This window comes from Dendroctonus ponderosae, unplaced genomic scaffold, assembly GCF_020466585.1.
Source record: "Dendroctonus ponderosae isolate FM_Combo_2020 unplaced genomic scaffold, Dpon_F_20191213v2 Dpon_F_20191213_8, whole genome shotgun sequence".
Lineage (NCBI taxonomy): Eukaryota > Metazoa > Arthropoda > Insecta > Coleoptera > Curculionidae > Dendroctonus > Dendroctonus ponderosae.
In genome coordinates this window covers 3,425,773-3,445,608 of record NW_026019016.1, presented here as the reverse complement: position 1 = coordinate 3,445,608, position 19,836 = coordinate 3,425,773, and the positions used below count along the sequence as shown (strand labels likewise).

Sequence of the window (19,836 nt, the reverse complement as noted above, 5' to 3'; positions counted from 1 at the left end):
TGGAATCACAAATCAAAAAACAAAATGTGTCTCTAAAATCCTCCATTGTTTCAGAAAGTAATAAAACTGACCCAAATCGCTTCTAAGGAAAATCACTGGTCAACGCTTAAAAGTAGTGAAGACTATAAACAGAAATAATCTCGCCAGATACGATTTTTCAGGAGGCCAAAACGAAATTGATTTTTTCGTTTTGAATCTCAGTATGCTTTACATCACGTTTGCAGTAAATGAAGGCATTGCTCCCCATCTGGCGCTAAGAATGAAAGAAACAAAATGGCTTCTAAGGAAAATTATTCGAAAAAGCCTAAAAATACTGAAGAATTCAAATAGAATTAATCCCGCAGGATACAATTTCTAGGGGCGGCAAAATTTGCATGTGGCTTTATAAATGAAGGCAGTGTTTTGAATGAAAATTCACTGGTGCTAAGAATGAAAGACTCTGACAACTCCTCAATTTAACCTGCACCTCATCGGAAGCAGCTTAAAAATAGGGAAAAATCGATGGAAATAATCTCGCCAAATATGAATTTTCTGAGCAGCAAAACAGAGCTGATTTTTGCCATCTTCTATCCCCTAAAATGCAAATCACGCTTTAGATGAACGAAAGTATAATTTGCGAAGCTCACATTGAAAGATTGCAGACCGAAATCAATCACTTTGCATGATAGTTCGGGATCATTCCGTTCACAATCAATCACTTCACACCACATAATAATTTCTGATATAATGCGTTTTTCGCATTTGTCTTGGATCGTTCCTCGTACTCTCAATAAAAAAGAATTTCCGGAAAGTCACTCTGACATGAAACATATAACTGCCGTTATCATTCGATGGCTTTGAAAGGGTTTTAGTACCGACGATTTTTCCGTATAAGAAAAGGTGAAGTGGCCTGAGAAGCTCGATAGAGAACTTTTAGCATATTTCGTCCATCTCATTGCACCCTAAGAATCACTTGATTTAGACATTTTTCTTTGGATGGCTCCTCAGTTGAGAGCTGCTGTAATTTATCATGGATCAAGTCCTGAAACCGGGCATTTTCGAGTTGAATATTTTCTTGCACTTCAACGCAAACATAGAGCGGGTTTTGCGTTTAATTAACGCGAACTGCAAGATGCATGTTCGAGTCGCTTATATCCACTATTGGCTGGAATAAAATGGACAAAACTAATTTCATTTCCGGAATGGCAGAAAACCGCAACTCCTCGAGGACTAATGAATATCGTTCCAGTTAAATGAAGAAGGTTTCAGTCCAATCGATTTTTTTGAAAAATTGAGCAATAAATAGATGGAATTAGTGCTCAGCAGATTTTCCTGAAGAAAAGTTTCTAATTCTGGAAATTTCAATCGATCAGACAGGTCCAAGCTCGGCCTTCGACCAACACGATCCATTTTTCTGTCTCCCATTCTCCAGCCTTTGATTTATGACAATGCTTTTTGCGGCAATAAAACAGTCATCAATTTTTAGACGCGTATGTTGTTTCGAAAGCTCTAAAGGAAAATAGAAATTACGATTGGATTACACTGTCAAAGGCGACCATTTATAATCCATCGCTACGTCATAATCGACGTCGCTTTCGGAACTGTTTTTTCCTGAAAAAGTGATTTGCTTTGAAAGCTTTCTTTGCACTCGCTGTTAATAATGGAAGCCTCAGAATGCATGTCTGTACTATTTTTGAAAATCACATCAAAATTACTTTTAATTGTAGTAACCAGAGAAAGATAGTTGGAGTCTCTGTTCACTCACAAATTACTCCTTTCTCATACAGCAAACAGCAAAGAAATAAAATAATCACTAATGTCCAGGTTGCTAAAGTCTTTAGTGTAGAGCTATAATAAACTCTCGGAACATTATTGCAACTGCTTGTGTTATTATAATATTAGCAAAACATTAATTTTACAGGTAACGAACATACATACGAAATCGCTTTGCTACTACCGGAATAATTAACTTCCTAATACTTATCAGAGTTTCCAAGCCATTAGCTAAAGACAAAACACTCCCAGCTGAAATTAGCTGAGCTGTAGCATTTATCATGCTCTACTCAAATGAATACGCAAGATTTAATTTTCTTTCTCAAAAGTGCAAAGCAGCGCGTTCCAGCAGGTGAATAATGCACGCAATTAGGATCAATATAACCGCTTAGAGCAAATCAAAAATTGTTTAGCTGCAATAAAACGATAAACCTACAAATGAACCAAGTTTAACGAGAGGGTGAACAATTCAAAAATTAAGTTGCCCACCCTCTAAATTAGTCACTGCTGTTTATATGATGTTTAAATTCCCCAGACGCACCTTGACCGTGCCGAAAATGTGCCAGAAGCCTTAAAGGTTCAAAAGGGTTACCAAACTGTCTGCCTAACTAATCTCCCTCAATGTTTTCTATATGTTTAGTTTGGGTCCGGACATATTCAGCCTGATTATTACTTTGCCGTTATTTTGTCAGTGATAAATGCGACCAAGTTCGCAGTTTGGGTGCGGAGTTAGTTATAATCTCGACCAAGTTGTTTTTACACCAAGAAGAAAAGTTTTTAGATTGATTTTCCATGCTCAGACAGAGCAGGTGAGATAACTTGAAGTTAAAGAAACGAGAAGAGATACAGTCCTAAGAGTGGGCGATAACTTCCGGTAGAAAGAGCGAAGCCACTGATTAACAATGGAAAATCAAAGACGTCTAAAAATTTACTGCAAATCCGACTAAGTACCAGAATGAAGGAAAAGAGATGAATAATGTGAATTTTGGGTCAACTTTTTGTACGTTTTAAAAACATAAATAAAAAGCAAGTAAAAAGTTAACCAACATCTCCATCTAGCAACATTAAGCGATCAAATTTATTTTCATTTTCGTGCCATAAATTAGAACGGCAATATACAATCTTTCGGAAATTTTCAGGAAACTTGAACGAAGTTATTAAGTGGGTTAATTAGAGAATGTATCGCGCGCCAGACCTAAAATGGGATTTAATTCGGTTATCTGGGATTGGAATTTATTAAGCGAAGTTTCGACAGGCCAACATATTTATGGCTCACTCAATTCCACTTCTTTAGTATGCCCAGATATTTCGGCTTAAGGCGGATCTCTACAGTTTTAGTTAGATTAAGGGTCTAAATTTAGTCTAGAAATTGATCCTGAATGGAGTTGACGAGCCTCGACTACTGCGGCGCTTTTACGGAGAAAGGATTGAATTTTAGCTGCAGTTTACTTGCTTTTTTTGGCCAGCTCACACTGAGCACATGCTTAGTTAACCGATTTAACAAACCAAGTGTTTAAAAAATTAATTTGCAGTTGAATTACAACATTTTGCAACTATTCTAGAAAATTTCAGCCTTAAAACCCTTCGATACCTCCGAAGCACTGATATTGAGATAACCGGAACGTTGCGCCTTTCAGATAAATCTCGACAATATTTACTCGCTTTCTTAATTATGGGGAACGGCCTCCGGAAAATTTACTGCCGCTTTTTCCGACTGCAGGATTATTAAACTCTACAGGCAATTTTTTTCAGAAAATCTTCGATGTTCCTTTTGAGCGGTTGTCACTTGTGGGATTTGTTTTTTTAATTTATTTTTGTTCAAAGTTATTAAAGCAATAATGGAATTTGGTGATAAACATAATTATTTCATTTAAAATATTTGAAAGTGATTTGTTATATAAAGTGGAACTCCAGAACTGCCTCAATTAGCTCAAATGGATTTTTTCGGATAATCCGGTCAGTAAATTCAAAAACGGAAAAAAGAGCTGCAAACGGCCAACAAACAATCGGCTAATGGAGGCAAACCCCACTATATTTACGGCATTTGTCGGACTGCAATTTCTCGCTGTGTTTTCCTATTTTTTGTCTTTAATTGCTCATTGATTATACAATGTTATGTCCTCTAAGCCATTGTATGTTTCCCCGCCTTGCTCGTTGTAGTTGTCCGAAATTCCCGAGGTTTTACGCTTTTTTTATACCGAATTCATGAAGGTGTTTACGATGTGGTGCATATTTCGAATTTAAACGTCCCGGAACGGAGGAAGAACTACCAAGCTCAATAAAAATATTTAATACTTCACGTTATAAAAGGTCAGTTATATGCAACCGACGTTTCGATGGGTTGCTTAAAAGGAACAAGATCAACCTGGCTCGATATAACACTAAAATCTAATGGAAAGAAAATGGTAAAAGGTTCGCCCCAATTTTCCACTTTATATCTAATATTGCCCGATAAATAAGGTGCATTAGCCCCGTAATCCAATTTATTTAACGAATATTTGGATTTTCAATGACCTACCCTTTAGAGCTCGTGCAGTTCTTACAAGTGGCTCTTAACATTGCGAATGAAGCATAATGATGTAGTCACTTACTTTTAATGAGTTTCAACCGATCGATTGATTTTTCTTCGTTTATTTTCAAAGGAAAAATTGCAGACTTGATAGTTTGGTTTAAACAGATGTTTTTTTGGAGTTTATCTTACTTTAAAAAGTCCAAAAAAAGTATGACTAATATATCCGTTTTAATATAATCTAGATGATATTAAAAATGTTAATTAACCCGCCTGGTTCAATTATTTGAACACAGGCATTTAATTAGGAAAATGACATTTTAAATCAGAGTTTATGAAAGTCGCCCCCAAGCTGAAACTAAAATCGTCCAATAAAACCCGGGAAATTCGTCATGATTAGAACTAAAATCATATTTAATTCCAAAACTTGACTAATGACTGCAGTATATAGTGAACTAGTAAACAGTCTTTTTGATAAACGACGCCTCGGTAATAAACAGGGGCCGCGTAATAAAACTTTTGCCTTATAATTCCTGCCTTACGAAATAATGGAGCTTTCAGGGTTTAAAGAGCTACCCTATTAGATTTTACGAGGCAATAAACTCCATATTTTAAAGTTACCAGTTTAAAGAGTTACTACAGTTTGTCATTCGAAATTTGTTTGATGTGCACCAACTTGATATTTGTTTCTCTGCAAATGTAGGCCACCGGTAAAATAAATTGTTACTCCCAAAAATTGTAAAAGATAAGAAATTTGCTTCAGGCGTTTCGCTAGCACAAGTAAACATCTTCTTAGATGGTTTCATCCAAACAATTGGGGTTAAAACATATGTACGAAGAACTCAAAATGTTTGTGGAACGAAAATCTTGTAACAGTTCTAGTCTATTCATTTTTTAAATTTTAACTAATTTCGTAAAAAATTGTTATACTTTTCAAAGTTTATTTGCTGGTTTGAAGAAGATACTCCCAAATTTTGGCAAAATCCAACACTGGCAAAAAATGTCCCATGAGCTTCTTAATAATATTGTCTTTATTTCTATTTAACCAACAATTAATTTTGATTAAAATAAACAATCCGAAAAATTATCAAATAAGACCAGTATCAAGTTGAGCATTGGTGATAAAAAAATATAGGAAAACGGATCCTAACTGGACCTAGTGAACTGATAGTTAAGCAAAACCCTTTTCGACACTAAAAGAGAATTTAGTATTTCCCACGGAAACATTCGGAGTTTGTGGACAAATTATTATTTTCGGTCACCTAATTGCCCTGATAAGAATGCAACGTTCGTCCGTGTTTTCCGGAAACCCTTAATTCGACTCCGGGCGATCAGCTCGCGCCACTTTGCGACCCGGAATTTCAAATCAGACGGTTGAAAGTGTTTTTCGGCTCCGATTCCGAATGGGGTTAAAATCCGCACCCTTACGCTTAGCCGCTTTATTGAGATAAACAAAACAGAAATTGTCAAAACAGTGTCTAATAAACGGGAGAGTTATGCAAATGAAATATTCAAAGGGCATAATAGAGGGGCGGGAATTGTCGAACCTCCTAATCTCTCAACTTCTTTTCGCGCGTGTAGATTTCAGGATTTTCCTTTATTTTTCCTTCCACATATCCCCATAGGCTTATAAGAGCGAAATTATCCGGAAGCAATCCTCGGGGGTAGCGGCATGAGAAAAAATAGAGGCATTTCCGACTGGGGGAAAATAATATGGCGTATTTTTGGGCAATTTGGCTTTTACAACTTACGTATCCGAAAGTGGCTTATTAATAACAAATGAGAAAGTATGAGCCTCATATTATGTAAGGAGCTCTTCAACAAAATTACGGAAAATCTTAATAAATTGTAATGGGTTCCACATGCTAAAAAATTGCCAATTTTAAGCGGAACTCAGAAGTAGAGCAACAGTTAGAAAACGCTCTCCGCAGTTATCATATTACGTCAAATGATAGAACTTAACAAGCCCGTGTTTGTCTGTTTTGTGGATGGAACAAAGACATTCGACAGGATCCGACTGGATGACCTAATAAAGCGTCTACACTAAATCTTTCAGTTCAAGGAGAAAATATGAAAATACAATTGCAAAATGTAAAGAAAACTTCGAAAAGTCCTGAAGGGTATTTTTTCTGGGGTTCTGAAAATGACTTCTAATACACCCCGCATTTTGCATTAGGTTTCATTTGAATACATTCTTATTTACAACACGTTTTAAGACAGCCTTGGATCACAACTGCTTATCAAATATTCGAAGAAAAAAATTGTAAAACGGTCTGATATAGGAATCGGCAATTGAAGATCTCCTCCACTTCCAATTCCAATCTCACATGAAAGCTAGTGTAGGGAATCCCATTAAGCGACCAACTGAGGCATTAACAGCATTAAAGTTTCTTAACGTAATCGGTTTAAATCCTAATACAATGGACTAATGTGTTACTAATTGAGTTGGAAGAAGTTATAGAGCCGTAGATCAATCCGCTCTACAAGATGCAAACACTACAAGGAAAGTAATGCAATTACAAGTTTGAAAATTCATTACTTCGCCTCGTCGGAAATACATTGTCGGAAAGCTCTATCTTATTTATTGCTTTGATGAAGCCCTTAGAAATTCCGCTTGGGGTTGAATGTGCAAATCGCAAAACCGAACTGTAATAGTCGAAGAATATTTATAACTCTGCCGGATGCAACCGGGGAATGTTTCGCTTCCATGTAAACAGTGCTATTTACACAAAAAAGCACTTTTGCCAGTCTGATACGAACAGCATCAGTGTATCATGTTCGTCCCAATGGAAACGTGTTTCCTTGTCATTTTAAGCTATTTTAATGGAACGAAAACATAACAACAGAAAATGGGCAAACATGATGTACGTATTGAACTAAGGAAGAAGCTACGGTTTGAAATTGAAAAACTGATAAATAAAAGTGAGATTTTTTGCCTCCAAAAAATTAACGCTGCTTCGAATCTGTCACATACGTTGCGCTATCGTAAAATGAAACTCATCTGTGTAATTTCAAAAATAGCCACCTGGTTGTTATATTTTTCATGCGGAAAAACCTGCTACAATAACATGCAGAGAGCATTTCTCATAAAATATTTCCCGTCCGACAAAAGTGCTCATACACGTATATGCTCGTTGCATATTTAATGCCGGCTAGTATATGAGTGTCTGGATCTGCACTTTATAGCAACCAGGCCACACTTGCCTGAAAAATGCCGGATTTTTCACTTTACAGGTACTTGACTTCAGTTCCTGACTGATAGCTGGAAATTGGTCCTCTTCATACAATTTTTGCCTAATCTGTGCACATCTTTTCCCGATCGAAATAAAGAACGACTTCAATACCAAAGCGAGCAAATTTCATCGTTATCCCGAATTAGCTAATGAATAATAGCCGGTAATAGGCCAATGTGGCACTAAACTCATTACACGTAATTTCGGTTCGTTCTCTGTTCCATAAATTATTACACTGACAGTATATTAACTTATTATTGATGTAGGGGATTATTTATTTGTCAGGGGTATTGTGCGAATTGGGCCACATTTGCACCTAAAAAAAGTATTTTTAGCCAAAAAAGTATAATAAATGAGAATTTTGCAAAAAGTCGTACAGTAAATTGATAAATTTACATGTTTGTATTAATTCTATCAGGTGGAAATGAAATTGTGTCCAACTCGCAAAAACTTGGCAATTATCAAATATTTCAATTTACATTTGATGTATCATAGGAAGAGTGGCAACTAATGGCCAAATTTATACAGATCTTTATGGAAAGTTAATACCAATCATGCCACGAAAGCAGGTGTAATAAAAACGATTTAAAAATATGATTTGCTTCAAATATCTAGTTGTCTTCTACAAAAATCCGGAAGAAATATGCTAATTATTGCAATGATTTGGTTGATTCATTGCATACCTCCTGGCTTGTTTCCAACAAATAAACTAATGGAAAACCAATGTTTTCCATTGTTCCTCCGCTTTCTTTGGCGCTCAGTTTGTAATTGACTATGAAATTGTCAAAGACCCAGCGCAATTATTACCAAGGTTTCGATCCTGAATTTACCAACGAAATACCAACATTTTCCTAGATGCATTCATTTCGCGGGAATATTTTCGCTTTGATAGATCCAATGCGAACACTAGCAAACCGAACTCTTTTTTTATGGGTATGCAATTTCAAATATCCGAAAAATCCTCATTGGAAATCCAGTGCTGAGTCTCTTCTGGACAACGTTCGGTTGCATGTCAAAAGCTCTTCGGGCTTTACATTTTCCACTAATGAATGATTCGGCAGCATCAAAAAGATTTGATTACGTGAAAAAGAGAATTGAACTCAGTGACCGGAATGCGAATAAATTAAGTAATTGCATTGATTAAAGCTGCTCTATCGAAATGTAAAGAAGGGCTTATATACACATTCTGCTGTTCGTTTCCGCTAATGTGCTTTCCGACGAAAACGCAATTCAATGTCGCATCGAAAGCCTATATTTCATTCGAAGCCATCAGGAAAGTATAAATCAGCGTGACATAGGTAATCCCTTTCGCCTGCGTGTCTCCTTTCCTTTTATTCACAAGAAATCGAAAGATATTCCTACCATTGAGCTTACGTGTAAGTCAGTTGTTGGTTGCGAATAACTAATGGCATCAGAAGACATTGATGGCTACCCCGTCAATCAGCCAGGTGCTTGCTACTTTTTAATCGGAGGAAATTTTCAATGCCGTTCTCTCTCCATTTTTAAAGCTTCATAGTCTCAAGAAATTCAGCTACTTTTCTTTGATGTTTTTTGTGAACCACAACAAACAACGCTGTCTTATTTCGAATTTCCTGCTCACAAATAGACGATGCTAAAGCAAAGGGCTGCGTTCTCCCATCCAAATATACACAACAGTTTATTTTTAATTTATATCGCATCGTGAGGGATACTTGACAAAAGCACTATCACGAGATGACATCCGTTTCATTCGAAAATTGCAAATTGTATGTCGCAGTTTACGTCCTAACTAGTTAAAGTAAATAGCGATACATCTTGAAACTATTAGACATTGCACACAGAACAGCTATCTGCTAGATATTACTCCCTGTGGCACTTAAAGTTTGCTCGTTTCATGCTCTATAAAACCATCTATATCTGTGTCAATATTAATCGGATTCTAGCTAGATAAATTGCTTTGCTTAAACTGTTGATTTAGTGTATGAGCTGGTGCTGAGGAATTTACCAATGACCAATTGCTGGCCATTTTAAATTTTAAGCCTTTAGTTTAGTTAATTATTTGCTTTTCTTAATATAGTCTAATCCAATATTAACCCTGATAATGCAATTTGCCGCGTTTGCTCGAGTTCCTCCAAATAAGCAACAAAACGGGAATTTTCAAATCCGAAGAAATCAGACAAATAAAGGGCAAGCAGAGGTTTTACGGAAAAGCGACTTGGCGGCGTCGAATCCGGACCAATAATCTCACCAATAAAACAAGCCGAAGCTGGAAAACCATTAAGGGGATCGGCGATTATCTGTATCGATTTCCAGTCGGACTTCATATAGCTTAGATTTCCACATTCAAGAGGAAAATTCGTTCCTCTATAGAAATGCGGCTGCTTGACACCCGCAAATTCGTTAACTGAGAACAGTGTTTGTTTGAAAGCAATTTTTTCCCAGCTGATCCTGAACATAATGAAAAACAAAAAAAATGTATTTCCGTAATGTTAAGGAGGAAGCCCTCATTGGCAGTTGCAACCAAATACTTTGCTTGAAAATTTAAAATCTACTGACATAAAATACACCTTTTTTAAATAAGTTTTGTGGCCTTTCCAAAGGTAAAATCAAGTATTTACTCAATGTCCCTTCGTGACTTCACCTACAGTTTCCAAATTAGACCGCGTACATAAAAAGACAGAAACGGCATAGAACGCGGTCCGGCAAGTCCCATTTCAGACAAAAAATATGAACCCAGGGACAAAGACGTTCTTTGACTTTTACAATATTCATCCGAGGTACACGGAAAAAGAGTCCCCGGGGTGACAAAATCAAGGAATGTCTACTGAAAAGGGCTTTTTAAGGGCGAGACGAAACGGCTCAAGAATCGGAAGGGTCAGATTTCTCTTCCAGAACGTTTATACGGGCCAGTGCCCAAAAATCGTCATTAGGGTTTTATTATGTTATTTACTGATTCAATAAAGCACAAAGCCGTACATGGAAGTTGACGCTAAATACGATAGTCTCCTATTTCCATTACTATCGTCCTACACTGCTCGAATTTACATAAGTATAATTTGGTAATCCGGCTTGATAAGGTTTATGTACCCTGCCGAATTTCAACCGGGGATAACTGTTATTACAACACTACAGATTATCCATCATCGTACCTGCTCGCAAATGCGTGTGGCAATTTATCTTCATACCTGTCCTTGGATTTACTCGCAGTAAATGCTACGGATAAAGCCACCTGGAATTGGTAATGGAAGCATTTGAATGATAAAAATGGCCATTATTTTATGCTGCCTTGAGTTCATAAAGAACGGCAAGAATGCATCGGTAGTTTACTACGTTCACTAATCTACCAAAGCCAAGTATGAAGATATTGACTACACTTTGATGTTCAGCGACTTGCTCACAGCTTCCACCGTCTCAAATTGGATATGACCGAGAATTACCATTTATTCTATTTTTTTCGCTGCCTTAAAGCGTTCAGAAAACATTAACCGAATAGCAGACCAAATAGTTCACGGATTTCCAGCTTAATTTAATTCTGATGAATCGCAGAGCGGAATTTTATTTCAAAGCTAATTAAAATTCCCAACTGGAGTGAGCGTTCTTACCAGTATGCAAGGATTATTACAAGATATTCATTTTAAATATAACACTTTTACATTTATCAATGAGCGGAATATTACAAATCGCATTCAGTAAGAGTGGGACATCCGGAAACTGAAGATTCTACAAGTCAAATGGTTGCCGTTGTTAAGAGTTGATTTTTCGAAAGTATAGGGTTTCAAAAGTCGTAATTTAAATTCTTTTTTTGCTTTTCTGCGCCAGGAATTTGAAATTTTGTGACTATGGGTTTTTTAAGACGACGAATATAAAGCGTGTTACTACCCCATGCATAAACCACATTTTTACCCTTAAATGAAGTGGAAAATCATCAAGCATCTGGACCAAATTTAGTCGAAAAAAACACAATTGGCGATTTGCCTATGAGCTAAGGCATGGTCATTGAAATTTTCTTGTGCAAAATGATAAATCTACAAAAAAATTACCCACAAATTTACAAAAAAAATAATTAGTGCTGGAAGTGCTTTCGACATTCACTCAATAAATACACGTTGTTTTAGACAAGAGTCAAAAGATTCAACTGAAATCAAATACAAAAATCACTTAAAGTAACTTTTGCTTCAAACTCAAAGAGGCGAGCCTTCGAAATACACAATTGGGGATGTGCCTCCTTCATTGCAAATACATATACAAATAATCTGCTTTTCCTTAAACTCTGAGAGTGACCCAACTCAAATCCCACAAGTTATTACGACGAGTTAAGAAATTTTCGGAAAATTTGACAAAAATTGGCAACCAACCAAAACACAAGTTTCTCAAATGACATCAAACATCAAACTCTTATGTTGAAACTAGTAAAACAACTACGGCTGTTTAAGCCTCAACTAGCGCAAAAACAGAACTGGCGAACGTTCTGTAGCACAAGCAAGCCGCCGCCTTCTGTTTACGATATCCATCCTCCGCCTCACCAGAGAAAGGTGCACAAACCAAAGGAATGGCGCCCCTATTCGCCATTTGAACCCAAAGGTACCAAATACACTTCTCACTGATCATCAATCAAATGGAAATTTCAGGAAAAGTCGAATGGGCCCTAGCCAGACTGGACGATCTTCTGAACTGGGGTAGAAAAACCTCCTTGTGGCCAATGACTTTCGGGTTAGCATGCTGTGCAGTGGAGATGATGCATATTGCTGCTCCCAGATATGATATGGACAGGTGGACGCATTCAAAAAATCATTAAAGGCAATCACAAGAAAACCATGAAATTTTTTCAGGTTTGGAGTCGTTTTTCGAGCTTCACCTCGACAAACTGATGTGATCATCGTAGCTGGGACTTTGACCAATAAAATGGCGGTAGCGTTTAGGAAGGTCTACGACCAAATGCCCGAACCAAAATGGGTTATTTCCATGGGAAGTTGTGCTAATGGAGGCGGGTAAGAGTTTCAGCCCTTCATCTACTGCTCAGTATAATCAGGGTAAATGTCTAGCTACTACCACTACTCCTACGCAGTAGTCAGAGGCTGCGATCGAATAGTCCCAGTGGACATCTACGTCCCAGGTTGTCCTCCTACAGCGGAAGCTTTGATGTATGGCATCCTGATGCTCCAGAAGAAGATCAAAAGGTCTCAAACCGTTCAAATGTGGTATAGAAATAATTATAAACAATCTTAATGTTCCCTGCGCGATTTTTTAAATGCTGACTGACTGATACATAAATTAGCCAAAAAGTGACGATAATCAAAGCTAAACAGGGCTTGAAGTTGCGCAATTTTGTCATGGAGGTAATCTCTTCACAGGATTTCGCGAGGCGCGAATTTTTAATTACTGTCTCTACCGGTGCTGTCACGTGTTTAAATGAGAAATTAAAGAACAATGTTTTTGTGGAGCGGACTAATTTCACTCAGCATAAATGCGAACTCCAGTGAGAATTACCGTACCTTTATTTTATTAATGCTGTCCCAAATTAATCACGTGAATAGATTGTGGGTGCTTTATTTCAAGTTTTATTGTGTGCTACTACAAATAACAAAGTGCACTTTAAAACAAAATTGACTAACAAAATCTCTGATTGAAATTTCAGACACTTAATTATTTAAATTAGTATCAACGAAAATGTATCTGCCAGCGCCTGCTCCCATTGCACATATCATTTAATGAAGTTAATTTTATTATGCATTACAGTACCAAACAGTAGAATTTGAATTTTGGAAAGTTTTCAAATTGTGACTGTAATAAAGGATTTTAATATTAATCAATTGCTGAACCTCAAGGACCCTGTACAGTATGGGATGAATTTAAGCTAATGAAAGATCGAAGACTGAGAAATATTGAAGTACTATAAAGTTAAAAATTCTGGTATCATCTTTTAGTTCTTATAATCGTTCAATAAATGTATGAAAGTTTGAAAAAAACTAACAATTTATAATGGAAAGAAACGAAATAATAATAATGATAACATTAAGTTAATTGGTCAAGTACAGGAAAGATAAAGTAAAATACTGGAAACCATAAGAAGTCTATTTCTAAAGCTGGAAACCGAGTTAATTACAACGGTATATGGAAGCAAAAGAAATTAAATATCTCCTTAAAATTACATGTTCAGATTATCATATATTTAGCTGGGGTTTTGCCGCCTCCAGCTACTTGAATATGCCAGCGAATCTGGAAGTCTGGAAAACCCGGAATTACAGCGGCAGAATTCGAGAAATTTAGCGAAAAACGTGTAGGTGAAACATAGACATTTGAAACTATAATGCCTTGTTCTTTGCATGCATCATTTGCTAGTTATAATTTTTTTATATTCACGGAATGTTTAAATAGTCTCCAAGGGGTAGATTATCATGGTTTCGTTTAAAATCTCAAGTGCGACAAAAGCAAGCAGAAATTAATTATGAAAGGAAAAACAAACAGAAGGAAAACGTCCAGCAGTCACTCTGCATAATGCCGCCAAATTTGTCCCCAAATTTCAGTCGGAGTTGAAAAAGTTCATTCTTTTAATGATCTATTTAAATACAGGTATAATACCGTCACCTCGTTGGGAGCGGGAGCCAAACTTTAAGATGGCACTTAGAGGATTTCATTTAAATTCATTTAAAATGCTAATGTCTAAATCCGGCCATGAATAAAAATTATCTTTTGCCCGGTAGTGTATTATTTTAGTATCCGTTTTATCATGGCCACGGTCTGGCTTTAAACATCCGTTTTAGGGTCACTTTCTGTCCGGTTTTCTACATTTGATAACGACTTTTAATACTTCATATATTTTCTCTTTGTAATATTTTATTTCACTACTTTCTGAACGTCACTTGCTGAATATTTTAACTTTAATTGAAAAGGTTTTATTATGTAAAAATGTCTATTGTGTCTAAGGGCTTAACGATGTAAAGCATGAAAATATTGAATCGAACATATAAAGTTATATTAATATTAGGTAGACCAGCTGTTCTTCTGTTATTCTAAGATTTTTTTGAAATTAATTTATGGCGTTTTAGCGGTGTGTTCAACTAAATTTAATTGAATTCAATACAAAGTAAATTAAGGCTTATTTTTGAATCATTGGTCCGGATGTTCTTCAATACAAATTCTGTAATCGCAAACTCGCCGATCTTTCGCATCTGTTCCAGTAAAAATATCAGATATTGTTAACATCGGACGTTAACACCGTGGACGAGACACATTTTTATCTTTCTAATTAAATACAATTTTCGAACAGATTTTTTATTATTTCCTGGTAAAATAAAATTTAATGTCTTAATTACAATTAGATGTGACATTAACAAGCTGTTTTAGACCCAGACTCTCACTTTGTAGTTTATTTTTTTATTTTCCGCCTCAATTTTGCACTTGAAACATCATGTGAGGAAACTCATTTTAAGAAGTTTTCAGTTTAGGAATCAGTGTTGTCTGCTGGTTCTTTGAAAAGATACTAATATTACGAATGCAATTAACTTAATTTAAAAAATGTTTTTAGCGCCACATCGTATGAGTTTGATGGAAAATTTGATACTTTCTAAAAAAATAAACGCGATAATCAAAAATTAAAAAAATCTAATTGCTTTACGCAGTATTTTTTGGCTAGTTTGCATCGAATCAAAACTGAGTTCTTTATGTATAAAAACAAGTACTGTTTAGTGTAAAAAAACTAAACATATCGGCGCTAGTCTCGACTATTTTAGCCGTCACTTCATAGGCAAATTAAACCTTTAATTTTTGGAAGGCAATTTCAAGCAAAGATAACTCAAGAAAATAAAATTTAAAAAAATAGAGCAATAAAAAGGAGAAACATATAATACAAGATTGTTTTTTCCACACTCAAATCCCAGCTATCAAATCCCGTTCTTAGAGCCAAAAATAATATCCAGCACTATGTTTTGTAAAAATTTATATTTGGTCGGTTTTGGCATGTAGTTTTTAATATAGCGAAAAGCTCATCCATTTAAGGGCAGGGCAAAGTTGGTGTAATTTTCGAAAAGGCCCCATAATGACACCAATGAAACAACACTGTCGTGTTTACGAACCCCCCAAAAATGCCCACCATTTCAAATATAATTTAAAATTCTCGTGGCACACGCATTAAACGAACATTTCGACTTTATATACGTACGTGTGCCAGAGTTTATTCTATAAATTAGTGTAGGAACCCGGGAATGGAACATTTATCATGTAAATTACCGATGGCAGGTTTTGGTTGCGCATTTTACTGTTCCCCGTAATTAACACAGCGCAAAGTTTAGGAAATGTTATTTATTATTTGCTTTTGGGGTGCGAGTTGATTAGGTTTCTCCTTGCACGTATTGCCTGGACTATTTTAAACATTGAATCACTTCGATCTGCGATTAGATTGCCACGTCTCAAACTGCAAGAGCAACAAGACAATACTAGAGTCCATTCATCATATTAATGAGAGATTCTATCGCAATGCAGCATATTATGTATCCTGGAGCATACCGGCTCTGCCAAATGTAGCTCTATATTCATTTGTCAAGTGGGGATGTTTGCTATTAAGCTATTTTGAGTGGGAAGACTATCGATCTTGTGGAAATATCTGGCGCAGTTTGAATGCCCGACAAATTCCTGATATAAGTAAGGGCTTTATGTTAAAACAATGCCCCTCAAATGTTAAATCAGCGGCGTTGCGAACATACACAAATATGGTTCAAGTCGGGAAAAAACCGAACCACGGCGGAACTTCAGCTTTCTTTCAAAAATAAACTTTTTCAATTACAGTAAAATTGATTTCCATTGACAAAGTGACCCAAAATGCTTTTGATAAAACACAATTCTCCCATGGCAAGGCTCTAGCCTAATCCGAATCTACACCGACTCACCCAGACAAATCCAAACGGCAATTCCAACAATTTGTTTCATTCTTTTCGGAAAAGTTCCCGAACTTTTTAACGTCGCAACTGTAAAAAGGGATTAGAAAAAAACTCGGAAACTTAATCCATTAGAGGCGGTAAAAAGACTTAAAAGTGTTTTGTAAACCGGGCTTTATTTTCAATCTTCCGAAAATTAATCTCCCGGTAGTTTGCTTGAATGTTCTTTTTACATAAATTGGTTCGATGGAGGAAGGAAATTGTAAAGTCGTTAAGAAGTTGTTAATGTGGTGAGACTAAACAGGGCTCGCTTTTGTTGTTTCGATTAGACGTAACATAAAGAGTTTTTCTCTCAGCCCTGCCGCATAATCCCTTGAAGAGAATGCTAAAGAAACCCGAAAACTCCCTTTTATTGAAAGTTTTGGCGGTATTTTCGGTTTAGTTTGTCGGCTCGCTTGAATAAACACAACTTTTAAAGTTTCCAATCGCTGAACACATTGCCTATTTTAGGCTTTGCCTTGCCTTTTCCCTTTTTATTGGATATTTTTTAGTTATCGGTGGACCGTGACGCGAAATTGGGTCTTTTTATTTCATTTTTATGTTTCTTCTCTCAGCCCCGAAGCGTATTGACTAAATCCCGGAATAACTGGCTTTCCTCCTTTCTCAATTTATATTTCACACCTCGCCACAGATCTAAATATAAAGTCACTCTATTCCAAATCAAGCTACTCATTTTCGCAGTAACACACCGAAAGGACGATCAAGCAAATAAAAAATTCTAGCCAAAAAGACCATTCGCAAAACCTCGCGTAACTCGCAACCAAAAGTCGGAAAATCAAAACTTTAGTAATTACGTCCTGGTATAATGGAAAGTTAATTAAATTCGTTGAGAGTTTATAATCTCCGAGATTTAATTTGCACCAAACAAGTTTTCTGTTAGTTTAACAGATTATTTTCTAAAATATTCAGTTACTTCGGCTTAAACAGCTGCGTTTGTGGACTCCCATTGTTTTTCTAGCTTCCCGACCGCTTAAAGAAAAACGTCCACAAAACATATATCAATAGAAGTGTGCGCTATGGAATCCCCTTGGAAATTAATTTATAGAAAATGTACCTTATGGAGCGAGAACATGAAGAAAAGAACGCGAAAGCTATCATCAGTTAGTATTAATTTTTGAAAAAGAAGTTTCATGCATGAAGAAAAGGAAACTAAAGTTACCAATAATTTACAGCGTGAAAAATGCTTCTGTTCCTTAAATGCCCTCATTAACCACTGGAAGTCTGTGAAAACAAAAGGAAATACTCAGTATTTCACTTTTCAAGTCAGTTAAAAGTAATTGTTCAGTCAAGCAAACACTTACCGAGAGGATTTCTTGAAAATAAAATAATTCCTGTACATGTTTACTTTCTTAGAATAAATCTTTTCACGCTCCGTTGGCATCACTTCTCGCTCGATAAGACCATTCTATACGTGGTTTTCAAAGTTTACCAATTGTTATATAATGTTTGAGCTGATCAGCAGGTTTTAAATTCAATTGTTTCGAAGGTTTTACGTAACAATGAGAAAAAGGTCGCCTTGAGAAACAAAATTTAATGAGCGAGTCGATAGCCAATGTTAAGGCACAAAAGCGAAGGAATTCTGTATCATCCTAGGGTTGTAGCAGAAACAACTTTTCAACGGCATAATATTTTGATTTAAATTGCAATGTTAGCCTCTTCTGTATTAGCTCGAGAACTCCAACAAACATATAACTTATTCAAGGCAAATTCTCTTTGTATGTATTCAACCCCTTTTCATTGCAAATGGAATTTAGTAATTTGGAGTATGGGCGCCGTTATATGCGTTCCGCAGGTTACAATTTGTCACCGCTTTATGTGTGTTAATTCCCACTATTTATACGCCTCTCGTTCGACTTAATTAAACATATTTAATTTCAAGGCGTTAATTCCTTGTTGCAAAGATGGAGTCGCCTTCCTTTGAACACATTCGAAAAGAGGACAACTTGGATGGAATATACTGAAATAATGAAATAAACGAAACGAGAGAAGGGCCTATTTCTTTGATGAAATTTTGCTACAATATCCACGCCCTCCATGGCTTAGCAATAAAATGATCCCAGGCTAACCTGCAGTTCCTTGAAAGCGTTTATCTTGCGCAGCTTTCCCAAAATTTCAATTTTAAAACGCGATGGCACCGCTACCTTAGTCGAAACTAATAACATTTGAATAAAATATTTAATAACAGCGCTGCACGGAGCGCTGGATGCTTTTAAATAAATAACTTAAACAGACAAAGCACTCGGCCAGAAATGACAATATAGACCGTTGAGGTGAAGCAGTTGTTTCTTTTCTGACTTGCTGCACTTATACGTTCGGTTCCAAGTTCCAATTTAACCGAAAGGTTAATGCTGTGTTTATCCAATCGGAAAGTTTCAATTGGACCCAGGCCGAATCCGCGTTTGCCTCCTGATAAATTACCAAGTAGAATAAAATTTGTAACAAACGTAATAAATAACGAAAAGGTCTCATATTTCAGGAGGGCGCCCCGAACGATAAAGATATATGTGTTCATTCCGAAGCCTACGGCAAAAAGAGATATAAAAATGGAAGACAAAGGATATTTACCGAAATTTAAATGAGGCAATTTAAACGCTACCGAAAGTAAAATGTATTATGATTTCATTTTGGGCGCTCTTACCTTGAAAAATAAATTGCCCATTACGAAAAATTATACACGAGACCCTCCGTCGACCTGACAAATAAAACCGTCTATTTGTGAATTATTTTGCGCCCATCCTTCTCATTACATTAAATCAGAACAAAAAATCTCTAGATTTATTTGCAAATTTCAAATTCTCGAATCTGTATATTAAAATGTTTTTACGACTCGTTTTCTTCGTACTGTTACCTGACAGTTGTATTTGAACCCTCTCACATCACCGGATTTAATACTTAGATTTGCTTTGATCAAGACACACTTAATATATGATTGAAAATGAAGGCAAATATTGCTGTAGCAACAATTTAGTTATCCATTAACCACTTCAAAATCAAAATAAATCATCTTAAGTCTAACAAATACATTAAATTGACATCGATCTCTAAACGAAACCGCCAAATAATTTTATTGCGTTATTGTGGAACACAAAAATGAAACTCAATCTTATTAGATAATAGGACTGCAATATGATTTAAACAATAAAAAACAACAGTTTTATATCATCATTCCAGAGATACGTTCCGGATGGCGCCGACCCAATTTTCCGCAAAATTTGCCGTGTTTATTCGGTTATTTTATCTCGATGATAAAGCCACGGGACCGTTTCAATTTCACTAAGTAGTTTTCCTAATTTCCTAAGAATGTAAAGACCGAGATAAAACTGTTTTTGAGGGAGCGACATTTATTTACTGCAGATAGGTGTTGTTCATCGAATTCCCTAATTTATTTTGCTGAAGAACTGATGAGATTAGACACGAATTAATTATACTAAGA

The 19,836-nt window shown here is 36.1% G+C and overlaps 1 protein-coding gene across 1 annotated transcript; it reads left to right on the top strand.

Annotated features, from left to right (window-relative positions):
* The first annotated feature begins 11,780 nt into the window (after positions 1 to 11,780).
* On the top strand, positions 11,781 to 12,704 carry LOC109546451 (NADH-quinone oxidoreductase subunit B). The gene is made up of 4 exons (XM_019917416.1): positions 11,781 to 12,054; positions 12,102 to 12,243; positions 12,303 to 12,461; positions 12,516 to 12,704. The coding sequence occupies exons 1-4, from the start codon at positions 11,871 to 11,873 to the stop codon at positions 12,697 to 12,699; spliced, it is 669 nt and encodes a 222-aa protein (XP_019772975.1). The 5' UTR covers positions 11,781 to 11,870; the 3' UTR covers positions 12,700 to 12,704.
* Positions 12,705 to 19,836: the final 7,132 nt, after the last annotated feature.